Below are 24562 nucleotides of genomic sequence, written 5' to 3'. Positions count from 1 at the left end.
AGATGTAAATTTCAGAGACAGAGTAACTATATGATCCTTGGTGAAGTAAGTAAGTTTTTATGTCTTAATTTCTCCTTCAAATGGGAATAATGTGTATATTTCACCTACCTGAGAATGCAATAATACATGATTGCTTTAAAGGAAACATAAGCATTTAGTATTGTAGAAGTTAATGATACTTATGAGTTAGGTATAATTCTTGCCCCAATTTTGTATATGAAGTAACTGAGGCACATGTTTAAGTAAATTAGCTCAAGAACTCACAGCTAAAAAGGAGGAGTAGGATGCAAACATAGGCACCCAACTATGAGAGATGCTTGGAAATATAGTCTAGGAAATATAGTCTAGCATGATAGTGAGACCTATTCAGAACTGAACAAGTGCTGGGAGCTGTGGCATGATCTGCTGCTTCCAGTGATTCCTCAAATGTGGTCTTAGAATTCTGAGGGTCTTCAAAACTCATTCTGGGGGGTGACATGTCAGAATTACTTCTCTAATAACACTGATGTGTTCTATTCAATATTTTTATCTCAATGTTTTGTGGAGTTTTTCTGGAGACTACATGATATGTGATATCTCAATAGATTGGATGCAGAAGCAGATACAAGAATTCAGCTTTCTTCTTTAAATAAGATATTAAAGAGATTTGCAAAAATATAAAACAGTGCCACTCTTCTCACTGTTTTTTGTCATTTGTAAGTATAAATATTTTTCATTTAAAATGCTATTTATGTTAACATATAATGGGTTTATTGTCCTTATTTTAAAATAATTATTGTTTAATTTTTTGGTTTTAATTTCTAACACAGTAAATATTGATAACTGTAACTTACACAAACAAAAGATTTGGGAAGTCTTCCAAAAGAGTACAATGGGGTCCTGAAAATGAAACAGTTTGAGAAATGTTGGGCCATTATTTCTTCTTGGCAAGGTGACTTTACCTATGGTGATCCATGCATATTAACTTTCCCTCCTCTCATGGTCTTATGGTAGGTAGTTGAACCCTCAGGAGAATCTCTCAGAGAGTACATATCTTTGGGATCTGTCCCAAATTGACACAAGATACAGCTGAACTGTGTGTTTGGTTCCCTAGGCAACACCATCACATCCAAGTCTCACAACATGTCCCATTTTTATGCTGTGGGGATTCTCCAAGGTTACTCTTCTCTGGGTCACAGAAATTGATGGTATTTTAGACTGAAGGAAGGGTCCTTAGAAAGATAGGGGCTTGGTGACAAGACCTGCTCTGGACCATTAGGAGCCTTCTTTGGTCAGTCTCTTAACATAGGCAAAGGCAGAGTGCTCATGTACCAGCCTCAGAATAGCAATTAGTGAGGCTCATGTTATATGTGACATACTTACGAGTTCGGTATGATTCTTACCCCAGTTTTGTATATAAAGTAACTGAGGTACATGTTTAAGTAATTAGCTCAAGAAGTCACAGCCAAAAAGGAGGAGTAGGATGCAAACATAGGCACTCTGGATCCATGTTCCGTGACATTAAACACTACATTATATCACTCTCCCTTGGTGATTATAATTTCTTCCTTAGTAATTTTACTAGGAAAGGCATTTTAACTGCTGTACCAAACAACCAAAATTTACAAAAGACAGATACAAAAGTTTTTCCATTGTGCTCCAGTACTAAGTGGTCCAATAAGGGCTTTATATAATCACCCAGAAACCTAGGGATGAGTCATCTGTGGTTCCATCTTTCTGTAGGCTCTTGGAGTTTTCTTGGTACAGATAGGAAAATAAAGAGTGGAATATTGTACTTAGAAGGGTTTTATGGGTCAAGCCAGAACTTCTGTCCAAAGTTTACAGCATCACATCACCCATGTGATCATACCCAACTATGAGAGAAGCTTGGAAATATAGTCTAGGTATCCAGTGGGAAAAGGGGAAGAATTGAATAAATAATTGTCATTTCTTTCATGAGCACTTTGAAGAGTTTTGTGTTAACTAATTATGCAGAGATTCCAGGAATATTGCCAGAGTCTATGCTCAGAGTTCAACTGATAATTTACAAGGTGTATCAATAATTCTATGTTCCTGACATGAAACAAGGCCTACAAGGCCCAGGTCCCCAAATAAAAGTATATATGGGCCTGGAGTTAACTATAAAAAAAACTTTAATATCATGGTTAACTCTAAGCAGCTCTCATAACATCTTAGTGAAAATTAGAAAAAATACTTTTTTCCGAAGCAGTTTAGTGTTGTTTCAGAAAATACTCTAAGTATTCATATCTATAGATAATATTATATGAATGAGACCCTTATGATTCAGCAATGTTCATTCTACACACTGTATAAGAAATGCCTGCCTTTATGCTGGGTAAGGACACCTACTCCTTTATTCCCTACAGTTTATATCCGGTTCTCAGCTGTCATAATGTAACACACCTAAAGAGCAAAGTCAAGTCGTAACTTGGTTTTCTTTAAATGGTCCTTTTCCTGGTTCTTTCCATTTTCCCTATGCGTTCAGGCATCTGTCATCATTGTTCAATCTTACTTGAAAAGAAAACGCTATTGTAGCTTCCAGTTTTGACAGGGTTCCTCAACACACATTGTCTTTTAGTCTATAACATTGCCCTATGTCAGGGATTCACAAACCTGATACTATTGGAAATTGAGTGGATCATTCTTTGTTGTGGGAACTGACCTGCAATTGTAAGATGTTCAACAGCATCCCTGGTCTCAACCCACTAGAGTCCAGCCGCAACTCTTCCTCCCAGGAGTGACATTGAAAAATGTTTCAGGACATTGCCAGATGTCCACTGGGTGGTGAGATCACACCCAGGTGAGACCCACTGGAGGCAAGTGGCAGTGTGGGAATGTAGTGATCGTTTCCCAAACATGTTGGATCAAAGTACTCCTCGATGGGCTGCTGTGCTCGTGTTACTTGGGTCATAGCAGAGGAATTTGTTCTTTTGGTATCTTTCTGCATTTTCTCCTTTCCCACATTGGCTACCAATCCCTGGGACATGACCAAAATGCCTGATGAGAACAAATTAGAGGAGGAAAAGATTTATTTTGGCCCAAGGTTTCAGAGGTCTGATGTACAGCCAACTCCACTGCAGAACATCATAGTGGAAAGGCATAGTGGAAGAAAGTTTCTCAGCTCATGGCAGCCAGGAAGCAGAGAAGAAGGGGCCAGGGACAAACATAGTCTGAAGCCATGTGCCCAGTGACCTGCTTCCTCCAACCATGTTCCACCTGCCTATGGTTACCACTCAGTAGCCCCTTCAGCTATCAATAGATGAACCCAACAAATTGATTAACCCACTATGAAAGTCAGAGACCTAATCATTGCCTAAAATCACCATCTCTGAACCACTCTGCATTGGGAATCATGGGTTAACACTTAAACTTTTGGGGGATGTTCTAGATCTAAATCATAATAAGTTCCAAAGCAACTTTTATATCATCCCCTGTAATATAAAAGTGCTAGGAAATACATTTGTTTGGCTCACAGTTATAGCCACCAGCATCTTACACAGTGCCATTCACATAGTAAGTGCTCAGGAATATTGAATGAAAGAACATGTGAATCATGAATCAATGAACATACTTTACTGCCAATGTTAACTGTGTGGGCAATGTCTGCTTTATATAGTGTTTTACATCCTTTCAATCAGCTAGGAACCCTTTCACCCTCATTTCCATTTGAGACATTGTAAACTTCAGCAGCAGTCTCCCAACCTGGATGGATTTTTTTCTTTCAGTGCTGGGGATTGAGGATTGAACCCAGAAGTATTCTAATTCTGAGATAGAGCCTCAGCCCTTTAATTTTGTTTTGTTTTGAAACAGGGTCTTGCTAAGTTGTCAAGACTGACCTTGAAATTGCGATCCTCCTGCCTTAGCCTCCCAAGTAGCTGGGATTACAGGTGTGCACCACTATGCCTGGTTTTGATGTTTCCTTAAATCACTGTACAATCTGAGAGAATACTTGGGACCCCCAAGAGGCTTTCTAAAAGCAATAAGGTCTTCCATAATTCCACACTGAGACCTTAAAATTCTCCTCTGCTGAGTTAATACCCTCTGATATGACCATACCTTTCATTTGTGAGTCATTATAGACTATGCTAATTTCCTAGAATACTCTCCTGGAACCTAGACACCCTGAGATGGTAGGCACTTGAAGTTAAAAGGTTACCACTTAGGTTTTACAAAATTGAAAAGAACCCACATGTGGAAGGCTTTCCTGGAGTGTTGCCAGAAAGAAAACTATCTTACTATTGGCTGAACTCAAATGTACCAGAAACCCAGAGGATGGTGCATTATTTTTCTCACTTGGTAATCTTTCCATGTTGACAGTCAGCATCTGATGTACAACTGGGAATTTTCCCCTCCCAGGCCTCCCTTCTTAATATTCATTTTTCATCCTTGGTCCCTCTCTGGGGCCTTGCTGGCAAGCACATATGGGGTCTGCTGTCTTTCTAGGCCCTATTCTGGAGGGGATCCAATGCATCCCTTTAGATAGGAGAAAGTCCTTCATAGGAATAGATTTACATCCTTCAGTTTCTTTAGTGTGGAATTTAGACAAACTTTCCATTTGCTAACATTGATAATCACTCACAACAAGAATTCCAATGTTATTAACTTAAGCAAACAAACACAAAAGCCTCTTTCACCCAAGATGTGGAGGGCAAGAATTGAATGGGGTGAGGGAAACAGAAAATTCTCTCCTGCCATATTGAAAAGCCCTGAAGAATGCAACATAGTGGGCCTCCTTTATTCCCATGCTCCTCTGCTCTCTCCCATCTTATCTAGTGTTTTCTTCTTGCTCTTTCAGCAGGTTGTACTCAGCTCATCCCCACCTCCCCAGAATCCAAGGACATCTCTAAGACCAAGAATGCATGGGAGAATTTACATCACTCTATATACCAGTCCAGTAACAACTGAGCTAACATTTTGCTAGATTTCTTCTGGGTGGTTGCAGACAGCCTCAGTAATAATGCCTTGCAAGTATAACATTCTGTAATTAGACTGTCCTGTAATTAGGGAGTTGACAACTTAGCCACAGCTTGTCACTAGCCAGCAACACAGCAGGACACAGGAAGCACCATAGAGAAGGACATCTGTCTGCCAGCTAATGGCAAGAATTCCAAGGAAAGCCAGAATGAATAGCATAGTAATAACAATGATAATAGCAATAAAGTCATAAAAAGGATAAGAACATAGTTCTTGATCAGAGATGAAGCTGGTGCCTTGGAAAGAAAGGACCATGACTCTTATTCCATCTTCCTGCTCTAAGGGATAATGACCTAAAAGAGAGCCCTCTGAGTGGTCGTGTAGGGAACAGGGAGTTTGATTTAATTAAATCAAAGGGCTCTTGGGTTGCTGAGTAGTCAGTGGACCCATGATCTCTGTCTCTGCCATTCTCCTAAACCTGCTTCTTTTACTGAATTCCTTGGAGTCTATTTTGATTCCTACCTTCCACACCATCTTCCACATCTAATAGGAAAGTCTAGTTAACCATCCCGTCTCCATCCCTCCCATCTTTCCCATTTTGGATATCTAGCCCTAGTTTGGGCTATCATCACTCTTTCACTGGACTGACCACCATTTACCCCTTTACTAGTTTTTGCACTCCAGAATTTTTCTTTCCTCCATCCACCCAGAGCTCTACTGATAAAGCTGAATTTCCCACTGAAATTGCTCCCGCCACCTCTGCTCTAGAGTCACCAACAGAGACAGATTGCCTACTAAAACAGAGTTCTGGGTGTGAAATTTAATACCTGATTCCGCAATTCTTTTTACCCCTTATATGTTCAATTTCTTTCTAAGTCAGGACTTGTACTCCAATTAAGTAACTACTTGTTTAGTGTATCTTCCTGTTTTCATCTTTAGTAATTCCCTATTTGGCATGATCTTTCCTCTGAATTTTTTTTCTGAATTCCCATCTATACTTTAAAATTTTTTTCATAACATTTTATTTAACACTATATGTAAAATATTAGCATTTAAACATGGGACATAAAATTATTAAGATATTCTACACTTTCTCATATTAATTTTTCAAAATTTATCATTTATATTAGAATTGATATCTGACTAGCAGCATATCAAGTGCTTAATAGCCACATATGGTTAGTTATAGCCATAAGAGACAACATGGCTTTAGTCATTTATAGCTACTGAATTTTTTCTTTGTGCATTTTTGTTGGTACATTATAGTTGTACATACATGATGGAATTTATTGTTACATCACCTCCCAATACTCCCCCCTCCCTTTCTCCTATCCTCTGATGCCATTCCTCTACTCATCTCCCTTTGATTTTTCATTAAATCCCCCCACTTTCTTTTCCTTTTTCCTAACTTCCACATATGAGAGAAAACATACAACCCCTAGCCTTCTAAGTATGTCTTATTTTGCTTGATATGATTATCTCTAATTAATTTCATTTTTCTTTATTTCTGAATAAAACTCTATTGTGTATATATATTATATTTTCTTTATTCATTCTTCTGTTGATGGATACCTAGACTGCTTACACAGTTTTGCTATTGTGAATTGTGCTTCTATAAATATGGGAGTACATGTATCACTACAGTATGATGTCTTTAATTCTTTAGAATAAATACTGAGGAATGGTATAGCTGGCTCATATGATGGTTCCGTGCCTAGTCTTTCAAGGAACATCCATACTGACTTTCATAGTGGTTGTACTAATTTACAATCCCAATAACAGTGTGAAAGTGTCCTTTATCTCTACATCCTTTCTAACATTTATTATTATTTTATTAATTCTTTTTAGTTATACATGACAACAGAATTTTTGATATAACTATGAAAACATAAAATATAATTTGTTCTAATTCAGTCCCTAGTACATCCTGTTCCCCACTCCTAGCCTCAGTTCCCTTCCCTTCCCTCTGTTCTGCTGATCTTTCTTCTATTTACATATATATATATATATATATATATATATATATATACACACACACACACATATATATATTTAATTTTAGTGTCCTATGGATGTGCATGTTCCCACACATCCTTTAAGGCCCAGATCAGAAGGTTGCCCCCACCCCTGGCTCTCTGGAGATTTCTGTTTCCCAGCCCCGTGAGCCTCCCTCCTCCAAACATGTTTTACCCTCCCCACTTTCCTATCTCTGCCTTTCATGGTTTTCTCAGTACCCATGGTCACTGGAATGAGTAAGGTAGCTGTAGTGTAATTGAAAACTCAGTAAATTAGAAAGTTGAATGTATGTACATAAAAACTGCTGCTTCTAGTTTGCTTGTTGTGTGATCTCTGGCAAATCACTTAACCTCCTAAGGCCTCAATATTGTTATTTATATATTGGACATAATAATCCCTGCCCCAAGAATTGACAAACCTGAGACTACATGTACAGAAACTTTTCTAAGTAGGAAAGCATTATATCAATGTGGAGTATCCTGATGATTATCTGGCCTATACTGTAGTTATTTATGTGGTTGCTTTATTAAATGTCTTATATCATAGTTATTTGAAAAATGATTTCATACTGTCCTCTCACAATCAGTTGCTAACTCCATGTATCAATTAGACATGCATTCAATGCAAGTAAGAGAATGCCTGATTATCATTGACTGAAGAATAATGACAGAAAAGGGAAAGATTTAATTATCTCCTAAATGGAAATTTGGAGTTCAACATTCCAGCTGGGTTCTAGAACATAGTATTGGTTAGGGCCAAACTCCCCCTTGCTCTATCCCACTATCCTCAACATCTTGACTTCCTGTTTTCATACTTGTTGCCAGATGGTTACAGTCTTGCCACATCTGATGGCTACAACTCAAAGTTACATGACTTCATTTAGAGGCAGGAAACAATGAGGGAGGAGAAGAGTAGTAGATTATGTATGGGGGCTGGGTCATCAGACAGTCTTGAAAAGGACTTCATTTCCACATGGAAAGAACAAGAGCATCCTTGTTGAGCTGGCAACAAACAGTGTCTGCTACAGTTCTGGAAATTAAGATGAGTAAGACTAGATTTCCTCTCCACAGAGTCTAGTATATAGTAGATGGCATATGGTAGATGTTCAATAAATATTAATTGAGTCAATTAATAAGTAAAATAATAAATTAATACAGGAATGAGAGTTCATAATCCTGGAATAACTCATCTGAAGTTAGTCATTATTGTATACATACATCTTACTTAAAGTTCACCCTTGTAATAGTCTTCAGGATTAGAGCAATTTATCCATCAAACAGAAGTGCTGTTATTCAAAGTGGTTTGATTGGATTTTGTCTAGTCTGGGGCCAAGGAGCAGGAATACTGTGTCAGAAAGATAGCATAAAAGGGAATCTGGATCTGAGAGTTCCAAAATGAGTTTGAAATATTAAGCTTTCTCAGGCAAATATGAAGTTTTATGGGTTATTTTTTAATATTGCATTAGAATTCAAAATATTGTTACAGGATATGTCACATTAAGAATTCATATTCTGACAATTATACACCAGAAGAATCTTCTAAATGACCTCCTTCCCCTTTTCTTTCCAAACTTCATCTGACAAAGGAGATTCAGAGGGAAAACAGTGATTATAATCCTACATTTGCAGACTTTTGTTATGTTCCTGAGAAAAATGGGTGAGAGAGGGTGGGGATAAAAATGTAAAGGAAATAAGGTGATATAATAAAGCTTAGTGGAAAGTATATATAGCAAATGTGCTTCTTAACCTTAATCAAAGTTCAGCTGATAGGGGAATGAGCTAATAGTTTTCCATTTCATAGATATGTGATTAACTGGTAAAAGTTTTTTATCTTGAATGTGTTCCTGGTACCTAACCTTCTTGATTATAGGACAACCAAAGTAGATGGAATCTCAAAACATTATATATCTCTTGACCTTCAGGAAGAATCACTTGTATATCTACATTGCAAGAGAAGGGAAAGGGAATAGGAACATGGGGACTTGTTTTAACCCATAAAACTTACAGATGAGGGAGTCAGCACTAAGACAAGTTAAATAACATCCTAAGGGTCACTTCCACTTACAGATTTGGGAATAGGACTCAGTGGGACATGCTAGTAACTTGTCTGTTGTTCATTCTAATGCCTCATATGGCATTTAAATTTTTTGAGTCTTCTTTAACATAATTAAATATAAGAAAAATAATTGAACTGTACTGGTAGAACTTGAGACATTTTTATTCCACAAATCTGAATTTAGAAGTTCCCTTTATGATGTTAGATTTATCACCAGGAAAACTCTTTCTCATAATAATCTTCATACTCACTAAGAATTATTGTCATCACTTAGCTTTTCTGGTGTCAACTTTTGTCATCCCTAAAATGGGATAATAATACCTTTCTTGTTTAATTTCCAGGATTATTTCCAGAACTAACAGAACAAAAGCATTTAGAAAAATTGAACCTAACAAATGTATGGTATGACTCATATCTTTATTTAATACTAATAAAAATAACAATATTTAAAACTAGCTTATCTTATCTTCTATCTTCTAGTTCCTCCTCCCTCCTCTCTAAAATATTAAGACATGCATGCAAAATTGAAAGCTAAAAAAGAAAGGAAGGGATGAAAAGGGAGGAAGGAAGGAAAAGAGGAAGTAAGAAAGAAAATAATCCTTACCCTTTTTTTGCTTTTATTAGTTTTCTTTACCTAATTTTTCAATAATCCTATTGTCTTCAGATGTTGTCTTAGTCAGCTTTTTGTCACTTTGACCAAAATTCCCTAAAAAAAAAAAAAAAACTTGTATGGGGAAAAATTCATTTTGGCTCATGGTTTCAGAGGTTTCAGTCCATGGTTGGATAGCTCCATTGCTTTGGGCCTGAGATGAGACAGAATATTTTGGTGGTTGGTAGCATGTGGTGGAGAAAGCTGCTCAACTCATGGCCTCCAGAAAGTATATAGAGAGGAAGGGTCTGAGAGAAGATAAACTCTTCTAGGGATTGTCCCTAGTGACCAACTTCCTCCAAATAGGTCCTACCTCCCAGTCATCAATGAATTCATCCACAGATGTGGTCAAAGCCCTCAAGATCCACTCAATTCCCAAAGTCCCCACCTCTGAACACATGATATTTTGAGGGACATTGCATATTCAAACCACATCAGATGCCAAGTCCATCTCTGAGAATATTGCTCCATTATTCAAAACTAAATCCCTCCATAGAAGGTAAGTTAACATTTGTACTGAATTCAACATATTTACTGGCTCTTTTATGTGTCACAACTTCCCTTGGGTTTAGACTTGTAGATCTAACATCCTATGGACATCAACTGGGCATTTTACAACCAGAATGTGATGAAGGAATTTCATTGCTTTCCTTTAAAAATCCTGCTTCTCAGACACCTCTGAGAATGGAGATGTCTTAGGGTCACTTCCCATTAGCCCTGGCATCCAAGTTTGACATCTGAGAGGGTTCTTTGACTTCCCTCTTCTTGACTCTTCTATACATAATCAAATATTTAGTCCTGATGATTTTATCCCCAATGTAATTTTCTATCCTTTCTACTTCTGCAATGGACTCCTTCTATATTCTCCTAGTTAGACATTTTTTAAGGCTAGGGATCAAAACCAGGGCCTCACACATGCTAGGGAATTGCTCTACACTGAGCCACACCCCTCTCCTGAGTGGATTTCTTACTTCCAGTCTTCTTCCCTCAACTTCCCAAGTATCTAATTAAAGTATCCATCTGACAAGATCATCTCCTACTTTAAGCTGATCCATTACTCCCCATCATTAATACTACTGTTCTCAAACTAGGCTCATAATAAGCCTACAATAGTGCCTTGGAGGAGAGAAAAGGGGATGCTCTTAGGGCTGGGGCCTTAATTCCCTCTTTACTCAAGGAAATCTTATTCTATATATTCTTTTGCATTGGGGTTCTTAGAAATAATTGCTTTTGGACACAACATTTTTTTTCTATTAAAATTTGAAGCCCAGTGACCAACAAGATATAGACCATGATCTGGCCCCTTTCTGCCTCTCTAACCTCATCTCTCTTTTTTCTCTTCTCTCTGTGGAACCAAACAGCAACACAGTGCCCACTTTTCCTGAATACACAGCAATGTTTCTTGCCCCAGACTATCTTCTTATGTTGTGTCACATGCCACAGAGCCCACTAAATCCCCATCCTTTAGGATAACTAAAAGTAACATACCCATTAAGACTTAATATCATCATCTCCAGGGACCCTTCCTTCTTTATTCCCTAGTTGCCCCTTCACTCCCTGACAATCTTTTATCTATTATGTGCTAGTTCAGATATGAGAGGCATTAAGTGGTGTAAAATAAAGAACAGTGGCTTGTGATCCTCACTCTATTGCTAATTACATGTGTCTCTAAGCAATTCACTTCACCTCTATGAGACATCATTTATTCATTTATTTATCCATTCGTTGATCCTTACCCCTTGCCTTATGTAGCTTACATTCTGGTAGATAAAATAATAAATTAAAGTATCCTAGGTTATGATGTGTGATGGAGAAAAATAAAGAGGAATAAAGAGTGCTGCAGAGTGGGGTTTTTCTATTGGTTATAAAAGAAAGGCTTTTCTGATATCTAAGAAAACTTTCCTGGAAGACCTAACAAGTTTTGTTGAGTGTAGAGCTAGTGGGAAAAGCAGGGACACTAGTTAGTAAGTTGTTGCGTAGGTAGCAGTGGTAGAGTTGGTGAGATATGTAAACAGCATGCATCTCTTTTGAAAGCAGTACTGAAAGATTTGATGACTGATTTGTGGTGAAGTTAAAGAGAAAAAGTCATAGGTGGCGCTTGGATTTTGGAACTGAGCATCTAGACGTATGGAGTTGATATTAACAGCTAAAGACTGGACGGAGGGGTCTTCTATGAAAATTAGTCTTAGGATATGTGAAGTTCAAAGTACCTATTGACATCTGTTAGAGATGTTCAGTAGGTTATACATGTGGGAATTCTTGCATATAGTTGATGTTCAAATAAGCATAGACACTCACATAGAAGAAAGCATAGGACTGAACTCCAGGGCATTGTAATGTTTACATGTTGGCAAGGTGAGACACAGTGACAGAAGAGTAGAAAAGAAAATATTGAGAAAGAGCAAATAGGAAGGAAGAAAGAAGAAAGAAAGCCAATACAATGTGGTGTCCTCAAAGCCAAATGAAAAAAATGTTTCATGGAAGGGGGAATGGTCAGCTGAGTTAAATACAATAAGGACTGAGCATTGGCCATTAGAGTTAGTTAGCTACATATATGTTCCTGGTTACAGGGACAAGAATGGTTTTAATGGAGTAGAATGGATTGTAATGGTGTAGGAAAACAGATGGAATAGCCAGGCAGGGTGGTGCATCAGTAGTTGCAGCTACTTGGGTGGTTGAGGCAAGAGGGTCACAAGTTCAAACCTAGCCTCAGCAACTTAGCAAGGCATTTTCTTAAAAAATGGTGCCAATGAGGCTGGGAATGTATCTAAGTGGTAGTATCCCTCAGTTCAATCCCATTCCCACAAAAATAAAGAACAAAGAAAAAAGAAAAAAGATGGAAAAGATTCAGGATACAGTGGGATAGCAAGTACAGAGCTTGATAGAGAAGTATTGATGTAAAGGTCAGAAGAATAATTGAACTTAGCTGAAGGAAGGTAAATATGGGGTTTAAGAGAATTTTTCAAAAAGTTTGGATAAAGAGAGCAAGATTAAAGGCACATAAGAATGCCTCAGCAGTTCAGGAAAAAATGCTGATGTAGGAGAATGAGAAAGTGGCAGGATGAGGGCCTTGAGCAGGCAAGAGAGATGATGATCACATATCAGGAGGAGGGTCAACCCTCTGAGCATGAGAGTTCATGGACAAATGGGAGAAGGCAGTGTACATGAGCACATAAATAGGTAAAGTCCTGCCCATTTTTATGTTAATCATCTTTAAAACAAGGTATTTTTAAGCTAACATAAAATAATGAGTTTTCCCTTATTCTTCTTTCTCTCTGCCTCCCACAACCAATTTATCAATGAACCCTGATCAACACATCTCCCAAGCCTCACCACAGTTTGTCACTTCCTTGTCATGATTCTCTCTGAGCCACTACCATCTCTTGCTTGAACTATAGCAGTAGGCCCCTGAGTAATTTTCCTGACCCACACTCACTTCCCTCAAGAGTGGTCATTTAAGATGTAAATCAGACATTTTGCCACTTCAGTGTTAAAACACCCCCTAAGTCTTTTCATTCCATGATGACAGTCAGACAGTTCAACTTGACCTGTGAGCCCCATCCTGTCTCACCCCTACACAGTCCCCTACTCTCACTTCTTTGAACACAATACCCATTTATACACACTGGATGCCTTCTGATTTGTCAAATATACAACAGTTGTTTTGTCCTTGCTGTTCCACATGAACGTTGAGTGGTAGCCTCTTTCCTGTCCACCCTATCACAGTTTAAATGTTGCTTCCTTAGAGAAGTCTTTCTCAACCACTTGATCTTTAGTAGCCACATGATCACTCCCTTTTAATCAAATTAACAATTTCTCTGCCAACTCCATCTGCTATTTTTTAAACAATTTCTTATTTTCTTGTTTTTCATCTACCTCCCCTATTACAATATAGGTTCTATGTGAGCAGAATCTTGTTTGTTGCCTGGTCTATCTCCCAGTGCTTACAACAGTCCATGGTATATAGGAGACCTGTTATAAATATTTACTGAATGAATGGCCATCTTGCTTTTACTTACTGTTGTTGTCAGGACTGAGACCAGATGGTGGAGAAATGCACGGGGCTCTCTCTATTGCAATTTACAATGACAAAACCCTCGGTGGCTCTCCTGTAGGGAACATCCAGTCCAATAGCAGATTCCCAACACCAGATTTAGATAAGGCCTTAACAGTGATGTAGAATCCTTCCCTTTTCCCTCTGAAAAATCCCCAGAATATAAAAGATACCACAGCTTATGGCTCTGATGACTGATTAGTAAACAGTTTGATTCTTAGGCACTATTGAGTACCTTTGATCAGTCCAAACAGATGTTTTAACCTTCAAACCTCCCTCTCTCTTCCCCCTCTCTCTCCTTCCATCCTTCTTTCTCTTTCTCTCTCTCTCTCTGCTGAGAAATGAACCCAGTGCCTTGTGCATGCTAGACAAGTGCTCCACCACTGAACTATACTCTCAGTTCCTTTTTAAAATTTATTTTGAGACAGAGTCTCACTAAGTTTCCAAGGCTGGCCTCAAATTTGCCATCCTCCTGTTGTAGCCTCCTGTGTAGCTGGGGCTACAGCTGTTTGCCACTATATCTGGCTCAAAATAGACATCTTAAAGGCTGAAATTTTTTCCTAACAGTAATGTCAAGGGTCAAGGACGTTGTGGAATGCTGAGATTTAAATTCCAAGTGCCTCAATTCACATGTAATCCAATTCCAAGTGCCCATTCTAGTTAAGGTAGGTATGTGTTACTATTTCCATTTTACAGGTGGGGAAACTGGATCTTAGAGAGTTGCAGAGTCTTTCTCTGAATCCGATGACCCTGAGTCACTTATTCACAAGCACATTCGACAATGTTTGAAAGTTTGTCTGCTTCTCAGAAATGACCAAATGTCACTTGAATCTATGTCATGCAAATTAAGTAGATTTTCAAGACTGGGAATTATGGTTTGTGATGGGTAAGTCTGTATAAGGTCTAGAAGGAGCATTAGAAATTATCCAGGTTGGAGCTAAAACTTCAGAAAAATCACAGAGATTCCCAAGATCCTTCCTTGGCTTTTGTTTATTTTAGGCTGATTCATTTCCTGCTAGAAAAAGAAACCTCTCCCATCCTCTGCCACACACACCTGGCGTAGAGAGAGGGGACAAGGCTGAGAGAACAGGTACTCAAATATCTGCCTGTCTGCCAGGATGGCTCAAAGGTATAAACTGGCTGTGTTAGCACATTTCGGGGGAGCAGATTCTTCCATTTTTACATTAATGAGAAACAAAGGAGGAGGAGGAGAATCTCTTTGCTTTAGAAAATGCTATCAAGTCATTAAAAAGCACACTAGATAATTAATATATCAGAGGAGCATAAAGACCTGGAGAAGCCAGTCATTCCCCTGGTGCCTATTTTGTTGTGAAGCATCAGCAACTGCACCATTCATAATCGTAGTGTAGAGATTGGCACAGGAAGAAGATGAGTAGCAAGCTGTTCCAGGTAGACCAGATGTCTTGAAGGGAGCCTGTATATAAGTAAATACAATGCTGATTTCCTGTCACTCTCACTGTTTTGAATAAGAAGCAATTGGTACCTAGCATGCTAGGTACCATGCATGCTAATCATGTCCTCTAGTTCTGAGCTATACCCTCAGCCCTTAATAATTCTTGATTAATAGGGCATTCTTTTTAAAAGGGCATCTCAATTGTTCTGTTCTCAAAAAGAAGCACTTTTACAAAATACATTCTCCAAAGGCATTACGTTAGTCGTTTTTTTCCAATCAAGAGCGGGTCTCTTGATGCCAGATGTTGATTCAGATGTTGGTGACCTCTCTATTGAGAAGGGGTAGTAAGGGTGAAGAGAAAACATAAATAACTGAAAGAAATGAGAGGACCTTCACTGCCATCATTAACAACCCAAAGAGGACAAAGGATGCAGGGAAAGGAGTGTTGTGGGAGGGAACACATATCCATGTGGACACAGAGGCATCAGGACTCATAGGTAATGCTTGACCAGCTTTTCTTTTGCTGTGAATTGAATGATTCATTCAACAAAATTTTTTAAGGGCCTTCTACATCCATGAAACTCTTCTAGGCATTTGGGATTGATCAGTGAAAAAAACAAAAACCAAAAAGCAAAACAATGACAACAACAAACAAAGATCCCTTCCCTTGTAGAGCTTTCATTCCAGTGGATGATTCAGATAAGAAGCCATAATGATAACAATGCATTATCTAGTGTGCTAGTGGGTGATAAGTACAATGGAAACAAGAAAACAAAACCCCAAAATAACCAGTTAATGGGGACTCATAGTCCAGGGTCTGAAGACCTTGCTCTTTTAAATAGGTTTTCCCAGATGTGATATTTTAGAAATGATATTTGTGCAAAGACTGCATAGGGTGAAGAACTGCCCATGCAAATATCTGAGGGAAGAGCATCCCAGGGTGAGAGGACAACCATAGCAAAGAACCTAAGGTTGGATGATATCTGCAGGGTTTGAAGAAGAGAAAGGAGGCTAGTGTTGCTGGAGACCAGTGAGGGGCCTGTACAAGAAAGGGTGAGAGGCAGAAGTCAGAGATGGAACCTTGTTGGTTGTTGCAGGAGTTCAACTTTATCTCAAAGAAGAATGGAGATCTTTTGCAGAGTTTGAATCAGACAAGTAACCTTATCTGACCCAAGTTTTAAAAAACATCTCTTTGGTACATTGAGAATGGATTATGGCATAAAAAGAAACGATTTCTCTTTCTTAAACACATTGCCTTACTTATATGACAGGGTTGCTATGAGACTCAAATGCAAAAGTGCTTTTAAAATTATAAAGCACAGTGCAGACCCAAATTGTAATTATTTTACACAAACAATAAGGGGTTCAAAAGCCAAGGTATTTCTTGCCTTCCTCTGATCCATGAGAAGTAACTGCGTTCATGACATTAAACTGATCTGCCTGCAATAAGCTAAAGGAAAATTGATTCTGTTTATTCAAAAAAATATGTAATTTTTTGCCCAAGTTTGAAATCATTTAGATTGTGCAGATTGCTACTGATTTCATGTTTAATTATAAAAGAAATGCCTTAAAAAACGTGCAAGTACTAGGCTTGAAAACTGAAGACTTTAAATATAACAGCAGACCAGTATAGGAGCAGAAGTCTAGGAAGTTTAAACCTATTTCCTTTTCCTTAATCCCCTCAGAGAGCTAGACGCACTGGCTAGATCCTCCAACATTTCGCGGGTGGTATCTTTTCTTTGTGGTGGCCCTGCCACCAAGTGAACGCTGCGGGGTGAGAGCACTTTGTGCGGCCAGCTGACCTTCAGAGAGTCTGGGGAGAAATTTTAAAGGATTTTGGAGAAGAGGTCTTGACACTCCAAGAAAAAGAAGAAGAGAAAGGGGCCCAAGGAAGCCTGAGCCTCCCAGGAGATAGAATGAGTTAATGAAGGGGCGTGATTGTCCAAGACAATTATGTAAAAGAGAAGGCGAGGAGTTCTAAATGGCTGCAACTTGGAGTTTACTCTGCCTAAGGTGAGTGTTTGTGTTTCTGTGATTTTGTTTCTTGAGCAAGGTTTTTTTGATTTTTTTTTCCTTTTCCCATCTTCACCCACCGCTCAATTAAAAAAAAAAAAAAAAAGCAACTCGCTCCACCGGCCAGAGCCCCCATTCTCCTCCCTTGTCTTCCTTTAGCTTCTGAGCCCCAATCAAATCAGCCTCTGCACCATAGCACCTGGGACCCTCAGCGCTACCCTCCTCTAGTAAGGACCGGCTATGTTGTTTTCACTGCGCCCCCCACCCCCACCATGCCTCCCGCCGTTGCCGCTGTGGTGCCTCTGTCCAAAGAACACACCTTCACAGCCAGCCCAGATGTCACATCTTGCCCCAGCGGTTCGGTGGGGAAGCAGTGAAAACTCTGCGCTCTCCAAATTGACCCTGCTGCGCTGTGCATCTCCCTTGCCTTCCCCTTGACAAATGATCCAGTCTCAGTCAACCCTGTTCTTTCCCTATCGCTAGTTTTGTTTACTGAGCAAACCAAGGCTTTGGGCAGCCTGCGGTTGCATGGCTCTCCTTTGGGTTGGGAAGACAGGGTAGCGTTCACGGTCCTCCAGTGTGCCATAGACCGTTCGACCAGATCTGAAAGATCTAGAGGCACAAGCAGCGGGTGACAGGAGAGTGCCCCCTCCCCCCCGCCCCGGGCGGATGGGGGTGGGGAGAGGAGAAGGGACTTGGCTTGGGGAAGGAGGCAGGGAGGCAGCTGCAGTGCCTTGAGGGGTGCGTGCGCGTGTGCCAAGCTTGCCCGCCGCCTCCAGGCTCAGTCTGCGCTCTTCGGCGTGTGGGGCACAGGGTCCCAAGGGCCAGGGAGCAGAAGCAGTGCCCCTTGCCCCGGCCTTGCCTTCCCAGGGTGTCCTGTAGTCCCCGGGCCCAAGAGCACGGGGCGGGGCACAAGACCCGGGCCACTCTCCCCGCCCCCGCCCTGCCGCTCGCGCCCTGCCTGGCTCCCTCTCCATTGAGTTTTCCCGGCGCCAGCGCCCATCAATGGTCCTGCTCGGGGATGCACACGCAGCTCTCGGCCGGAGGGGGGTAGCAACCGCCGCCTCCAGGTGCAGGCTCTCCCCGGCTACCGCTGCCACCGCCGCCGCCGCCACCCGAGCCCCAGGAGCACTGAGGTCCCAGCAATGGGGCTGCTGAGGCTGCCGTTGCTGTCGTGAGAAGGGGCAACAGAGCCGCCGGGCTCTGGGATCCCCCGCTGCCTGCATGGATGTCTTCAGCTTTGTGAAGATTGCAAAGCTCTCGAGGTAGGGGCCGCGCCGGTTTTCTTTGCACCTAGGGCCGCTGCCACCTTGGGCAACTTGGTGCTTTATTTTTCGGGAGGCTGGGGAGAAGAAAAGCTGGAGGGAGCAGCGGGGCTTAAGATAGGGCTGAAATCAGGTGGCCAGGGGCTGCCTTCTTCAACTTGTTTCTAACTGACTGCTGGGGCTTGTGTCCAGGGGTGTAGACCACACACAGACACACACATGCTCCCCCTCAACCCCCCCTAATGTTCACGGCAGTTTGTCTTACCTTAGGGAAAGCCCCAGCGGTGCTTGGGGTCACATGTATAATTCAGGGCCAAGAGAAGATGGTTGTAATTGCTACTGCTAGGGAAAGCCAGGAGTACTTTAAGTGTGAGTGATTGCCTTCCAAACAGTAGTGACCAAAAGTGCCCCCCACTTCCTTCCACCCCTGAATTAGACCTCCACACCCTGGAAAAGTCAGTTTGTAGGTCGACCCAGGTGTTCCCAGCATGACCCAGATGTCAAAGCCATGGAGATAGAAGAGAAAGACTTTCAGCCTTTCTTTGAGAAACTATACATTCTTAAGCCTTGAAAGATTTAGAAATTTGCCTCCAAGTAGCCATGTTGTTGAAACTGAAGAAAAACAGTCAACTGGGGCAGATTTCTTTAGCAGTGCTGATTGAGGAGGAACATTTCCACTTTGGGGCCCTCTAGGTATTACCTGGTCCTTCTGTCTCCTGCCCTAATGTGCTTCCAAAGTCTGCATTGAACAAATTAAATAAAGTCTTGTGCTGGTGGCATTAACTGGGAAGAGCCAGATATGAGAGATCTTAGAAAACCATTCCCAACCTTCTCTGCCTAAGTCTCTGCAAGGGCTGGCCCTCTGCCCCGGACCTCTGGGGAGGTAGGACCAAGGAGGTAGACAGTTGGGTTTTTCCAGGCTGCAGTTGAAAGACTTGCTTGCAATACGGAGAGAATAATTCTAGGTTTTCTTTCACTCTTTAGTGTCAGAGTGAGATGTGTTGATTGCATCAGGCAGGGATGAGCAGCCTCCAAAAGCCTGAGGCTTTTGGAGAGTATGTTGACTTTGCTTTGCTAAATTCCATCTGGGCCATCTCAAAACATTTCAGTTTGGATATTGCCATTCAGATGGGCCTCTCTCCAACATCCACAGGTCTTTGTTCTTCGTACCCATCTCCACCTGCCCTTTGTATTCACATGGGTCAGTCTTCATGTCAAACAGATTTCCCCAGGGAAAGGGGGCCCAATGTAACTTCCTTTGGGTAGACTGGTGATGGATAAATATGTGTGTCGTAGAGCCGCCCACGAGAGGTCTCTGCAGATCAGAAGATTGATGTATTAAGCAGTGGATGACTGTAGTGTAGCAAATTGGTTGGTTTTACACTGGTATCGTAGAGGGCCATGGCTTCGCACCACTGTTCTATTAACTTCCTGCATGCTTCTGCCTATGGCTAGATTATAAACAGCTGTCAAATAATGAACCATACTAAGGAAATAGCTGTGAGCAAGTTTAGAGATTGTGTGGTGCCCTCTGTGTGATGGACAGAAATATCACTAAAGGAAAAGAGAAGTTCCACCAAGAGTGTAGTTAAGTGTTAGTGGCCTGGAGTGCTAACACCAACAAGATTAACAAACCATCCTGACCTCCAATTTAGTCCTTTAACAGGAGCTTTGGAGAGGTCAGTGATGTGTTTTGGGGGAAAGATGTTTTATATTCACTTTAATCAATTCTAGGATACCTTCATGATATTCACAAACCTGAATGTTTGTAAAACCCAAGCCAGGCTGTGTAGGTGGGTGGAATTAGTATCTTATTTTAAAGAGTGTTTAAATTTTAGTAAATGAGTATGAATTTCACTTTCTGTCCTTCCTGTGATCCAAGGGAGTGTTTAAAGAGAGAAGGTGGTGCACATGTTCTGAGCCACTGTGCCAGCTAAAAAATCTGCCATCCACAGGAATTCTTCCTTTTTTTCAGTGTGAGCTTAAGTATGGTCTCCAGGCTGAAACAGAGATACCTTTCGAGGACCTTGGACCTGCAGAAACACATGTTTATAGCTGTTTGTTTCTGCCCTTGAGGGAAGAAAGTCTTGTGTATGTATGTGTTTAAAACACTCAGAGAAATCAAGTTATTTTCTCGAAGGTGAAGTATAAAAGTGCTTACAAGGCAGGATTTTCCTGATTTCAGAATGGATAATCTTCCTAAAGGATTTAGCTTTGATCTATGTGGTTACTTGAGTGCTTAAAATTCTCTTGGTTTAGAGGCACACACACATAGTTTTCCTGGATGTTAGCCTTGCCTTTGGTTCCTATGAACTTGAGTTTCTGAAGGTTGATTCCAAAAACATTTGCCGTAACTGATATTTGCCAAGTGTCCTATCTGTGAGTAGAGACAGTGGTAATTACAGAGCATTCCAAGGGAATATTAATCCATATCAGAATTAATAAACTTCATGTTTTGACTTTCCAAAGTACATTTAACCATGTTTACAGAATCTGTGCCCCTTTAATCATGTGAAAAGTTAGAATTCAAATTACCTTTCAAGTACCCAGTGCCATCTTTTGATAAGCACTTAAAAAAATTATTGCCAAGCATCAGAATAGCTAGCAAGTTGTTGCAGCCCTTCACACCATCTGTGTTAGTTGTGACCCTTGATCACATCCGATGTGGGTGGCACAGTGTGTCATGTTCTATCCGAAGGTGTTTTTTCTTGTTCTTCTAATTTTCTGGTTATTAAACTGCTTGATAGTTTACATGCAGTGTTACTTCACTGTTTCCCTGGTAACAGTTATGTATCATTTTCCATCCTTGTATATGAGAGCATTACAGATGATTGCTTTATAAACCAGTAATAGTATAAAACTAGGCATATATTTTTATTGTTACTGCACTGTGTATTGACTATTTCATTCGTAAAGCAGATGCACTCTTTCAAATGTTTATAGAAGAATGTAGTTCAGTAGAAAAACATATGATTATACCCGTTTTGCCTGGGAGAGGTGATTTGAAACCCCAAATTCATAGGGGTATTATTAAACTGTGTTCATGAATTGAATGCCTGACTTTATTTCTTTAAACACTATGAGATAATGACTGGGTCCCAACTATTAATATGAAGATTATTTCTTGTAGAAGTAGGTAGATTTTGGAGGTGCTTTATTTTGTATTTTCTGATAGTTGCATGGGTTATATTGTAATATATATAAGTGACTACTATCATAATAAAGTGTGTTAATTTTGTTATAAGCATCATACATTTGAGGAAGAATAAAAGTATTTTTTATGGATTCCTTTTTTTAAATTTAGATACTATGAAACTTCTAGTTTTTTAATCTTTCCATTATTCAGAATTAAACATTTCCCAGGGAAAAGGGGAAGTAAAAGAAGAAATACAAAAGGTCCGTGTTTTCCCATATCCTCTATTTTTACCTGAGTAATTGCATTAATATTGCTAATAGTGAGCTCTGGAGGCTAGCAATGAAAAAAAAATCCAAACAGTCTGGATTTTAATTTTATTAAAACATGCTACTTGCTACTTTTCTGAGCCCTTCCTGAATTGTGCTAATTTTTGTGGCTGTCAGGAGGTGAAATGATGGAGTTTCATAACAGAACTAGATTCCTGTTTTAGGAATGTCTAACTCGTGTTTCTCAGTGGTTGTTAATGTGCAGTTGTAAAGTCTAGTCACTCTCAGTTTGGGAAGGAAGGAATTTAGTTCAGGCTTTGTACCATTTCATTTCAAGTCAGTCAGTCTGTCTTTTTGTCTCTCTCTCTCTTTCTCTGATAAGTGTATTTCACCGTCTTGCTCTGAGGATTTACTAGAGAATATCAGCTGCTGTGACATTCACTTGTACTTTAAATGCATGACCTGCAAATTCTTGCTTTCTGCTTATGGACTGTCCAGTTGTTTGTTCTCTCCCTTACACACACACACTGTTCAATTTTATTAATTTATTCTCTATTATTCCACTTGGGGATTACCATGAAAGTTAAGCTGTGAGAGAATATACATTATTGGTGAATTTCTTTTTGTTTTGCGATGTTGGGGATTGAATCCAGGGCTTGGTACATGCTAGGCAAGTGCTATACCACTGAACTACACCCTGGGCCCCTAGAAATTTATATTTAAGGAATAATTTTAAAAACACTGATTTCACACTTGGCACAATAAGAAAAATGGAGACTTTTTTTGAGTTTTTTAAAACATGCAGTCCTGAAATTTACCACTCATATACTATCAAGTGATCTTGAACATTGAAAGCTAATCATATCACAGAAAGAAAAATACAAATAAGGTGAAAAAGGGTTGGCATACTATTACATATGGGCCAAATCTAACTTGCTGACTGTTATGGTACATCCTGTGAACCAAGAATGTTTATTTTTAAATGTCTCAGAAAACAAAACAGCAAGAAAACAAGTGATAAGAAATTTAAATTTAAGTGTCCATATATAAAGTTTTATTGGCACACATCCATATACTCATTCATTTATTTATTATCGATGGGTGCATTTGTTCTACAACAGCAAAGTCGAATAGATGCCACAGAGATGCTGTGGCCCACAGAGTCTGATATATCTACATTTTGGCTTTTAGAGAAAAAAGTTTACTGACCCCTGAATCAAACTATGCCTCTTCCTGTTTTCTTTTTTCATAATCAGCACACATATGGGTACGTATATATGTCAAGTTGAGCATATTAAGTACTCAAATTCACTAATGCACATTCACATTTAATTTAGACCCTTATTGAAACTTCTGATCTCAAATTATTTATTCAATTATACAGCAATGATGACTAAATATCGCTTTAACTGACCAACTGGTATTTGTTGAACTTAGGAAAATTATGTATGCTTATTCTTTGGTCACTAATTTGACCTGCCTTCTTTGGACTAGGGTTACTTTTTGGCCTTCCACAGACCTTTAAACTTCTACTTCAATGTGGATGGAAAAAGAATGGGCAATAACACTTTTAAAGCCTCAAACAATTTGTGCTGGGGAACTGATAATCTAGTCCACAGTAGAATGCTGAGTATTTCCTTACAGTACACTTGAGCCATCTGGTCCTAATGGCTAATGACCTTCCCTAATCTGTTTTCAAATGGAAAAAAAAAAAAAAACTAGATGAGTAAATTCAGTTGAAGAGGAATGCAGGTAGACTGTATCCATTTGGAGTTAAGTTTAACCTCACATATTTATGATCTGACTGAAAACATTGTAATGAAAAACTATAGACTACCTTTAGTTCTTTATGGTGAAAGTATATCAAAAACATGCTGTCTTGCTTCTGACTAATTTAGGTCATTATATACTTAAACTCTAAAAGTTATCTTGAGGAAATCTAAGCCTTAGTTTTAGATAACAAAGTTAACATTCCCATTTTTCCTGGCAAAGATGTAAGAAGGGTTTCCTGCCTGAACTGTTCCTCTAGAAACACATTTTCAAGTATGGCTTACCATATTTGATATATGATAAATACTCCATACTAAATATTTAGTGAGCCAAATCATATACAATCCACTATGATACTTGTTGCAAACAAATGCTTATTTTGTTTAGCTGAGCAATTCCCACAATCAGTACTTCTTGAATATAAAGGAGTGTACATTAATATTTAGAAATAAATGGCCTGCTTTTGGCCCAGGTCTCAGAGAATACACTTTCATTTCTATTTTGACATTCAAAACATATCTTTTTCTGTGAATGATGGTTAAAATGTCATCAACTTCTATTAATTCTTTTTAAGGGGGGTAATGGGGCTTGACCCCAGAAGCACTCAACCACTGAGCTACATCCCCAGCCCTATTTTGTATTTTATTTAGAGACAGGATCTCACTGAGTTGCTTAGTGCCTTGCCATTGCTGAGGCTGGCTTTGAACTCATGATTATCCTTCCTTAGCCTCCTGAGCTGCTGGGATTACAGGCATGTGCCACCATGTATTTCTAAGAAATCTATGCTTTACTACTATAAGCTCAACAAGCAATTTATGTTTACATTTAAATGGATTTTTGTAGATGCTACTATTTTAGGAAGCCCTTTAGAATGATAGAAAAGCATAATCCTTTTCATGAAGGATATGTTTCTAAAGTTTGAAAAGGAATAGTAGTTTCCCTACAATTAAATTTACTCTCAGGTTTTAATTTTTATTTTGGGTATTTTTCATATGTTTCATAAGTTTTGT

At 39.5% G+C, this 24562-nt stretch overlaps 1 protein-coding gene across 7 annotated transcripts in view; it reads left to right on the top strand.

Annotated features, from left to right (window-relative positions):
* FRMPD4 (FERM and PDZ domain containing 4) overlaps positions 1-24562 on the top strand; it is a 912953-nt gene that overhangs the window by 305725 nt on the left and 582666 nt on the right. For 2 of the 7 annotated variants that reach the window (XM_079123115.1, XM_079123117.1), the window contains exon 1: positions 17711-18380. The exons of 4 other annotated variants lie outside the window; for them this stretch is intronic. In XM_079123115.1, coding sequence (XP_078979241.1) covers positions 18340-18380 — 41 coding nt within the window. In that variant the 5' untranslated portion in view covers positions 17711-18339. Of the gene's footprint in view, positions 1-14961; positions 17116-17710; positions 18381-24562 lie in introns of those variants that run through there. One more of the 7 variants, XM_079123118.1, reaches the window with a different exon arrangement.

This window comes from Sciurus vulgaris (assembly GCF_902686455.1).
Source record: "Sciurus vulgaris genome assembly, chromosome: X".
In the NCBI taxonomy this organism is placed as follows: domain Eukaryota; kingdom Metazoa; phylum Chordata; class Mammalia; order Rodentia; family Sciuridae; genus Sciurus; species Sciurus vulgaris.
This window is presented reverse-complemented; position numbering and strand designations above follow the sequence as displayed.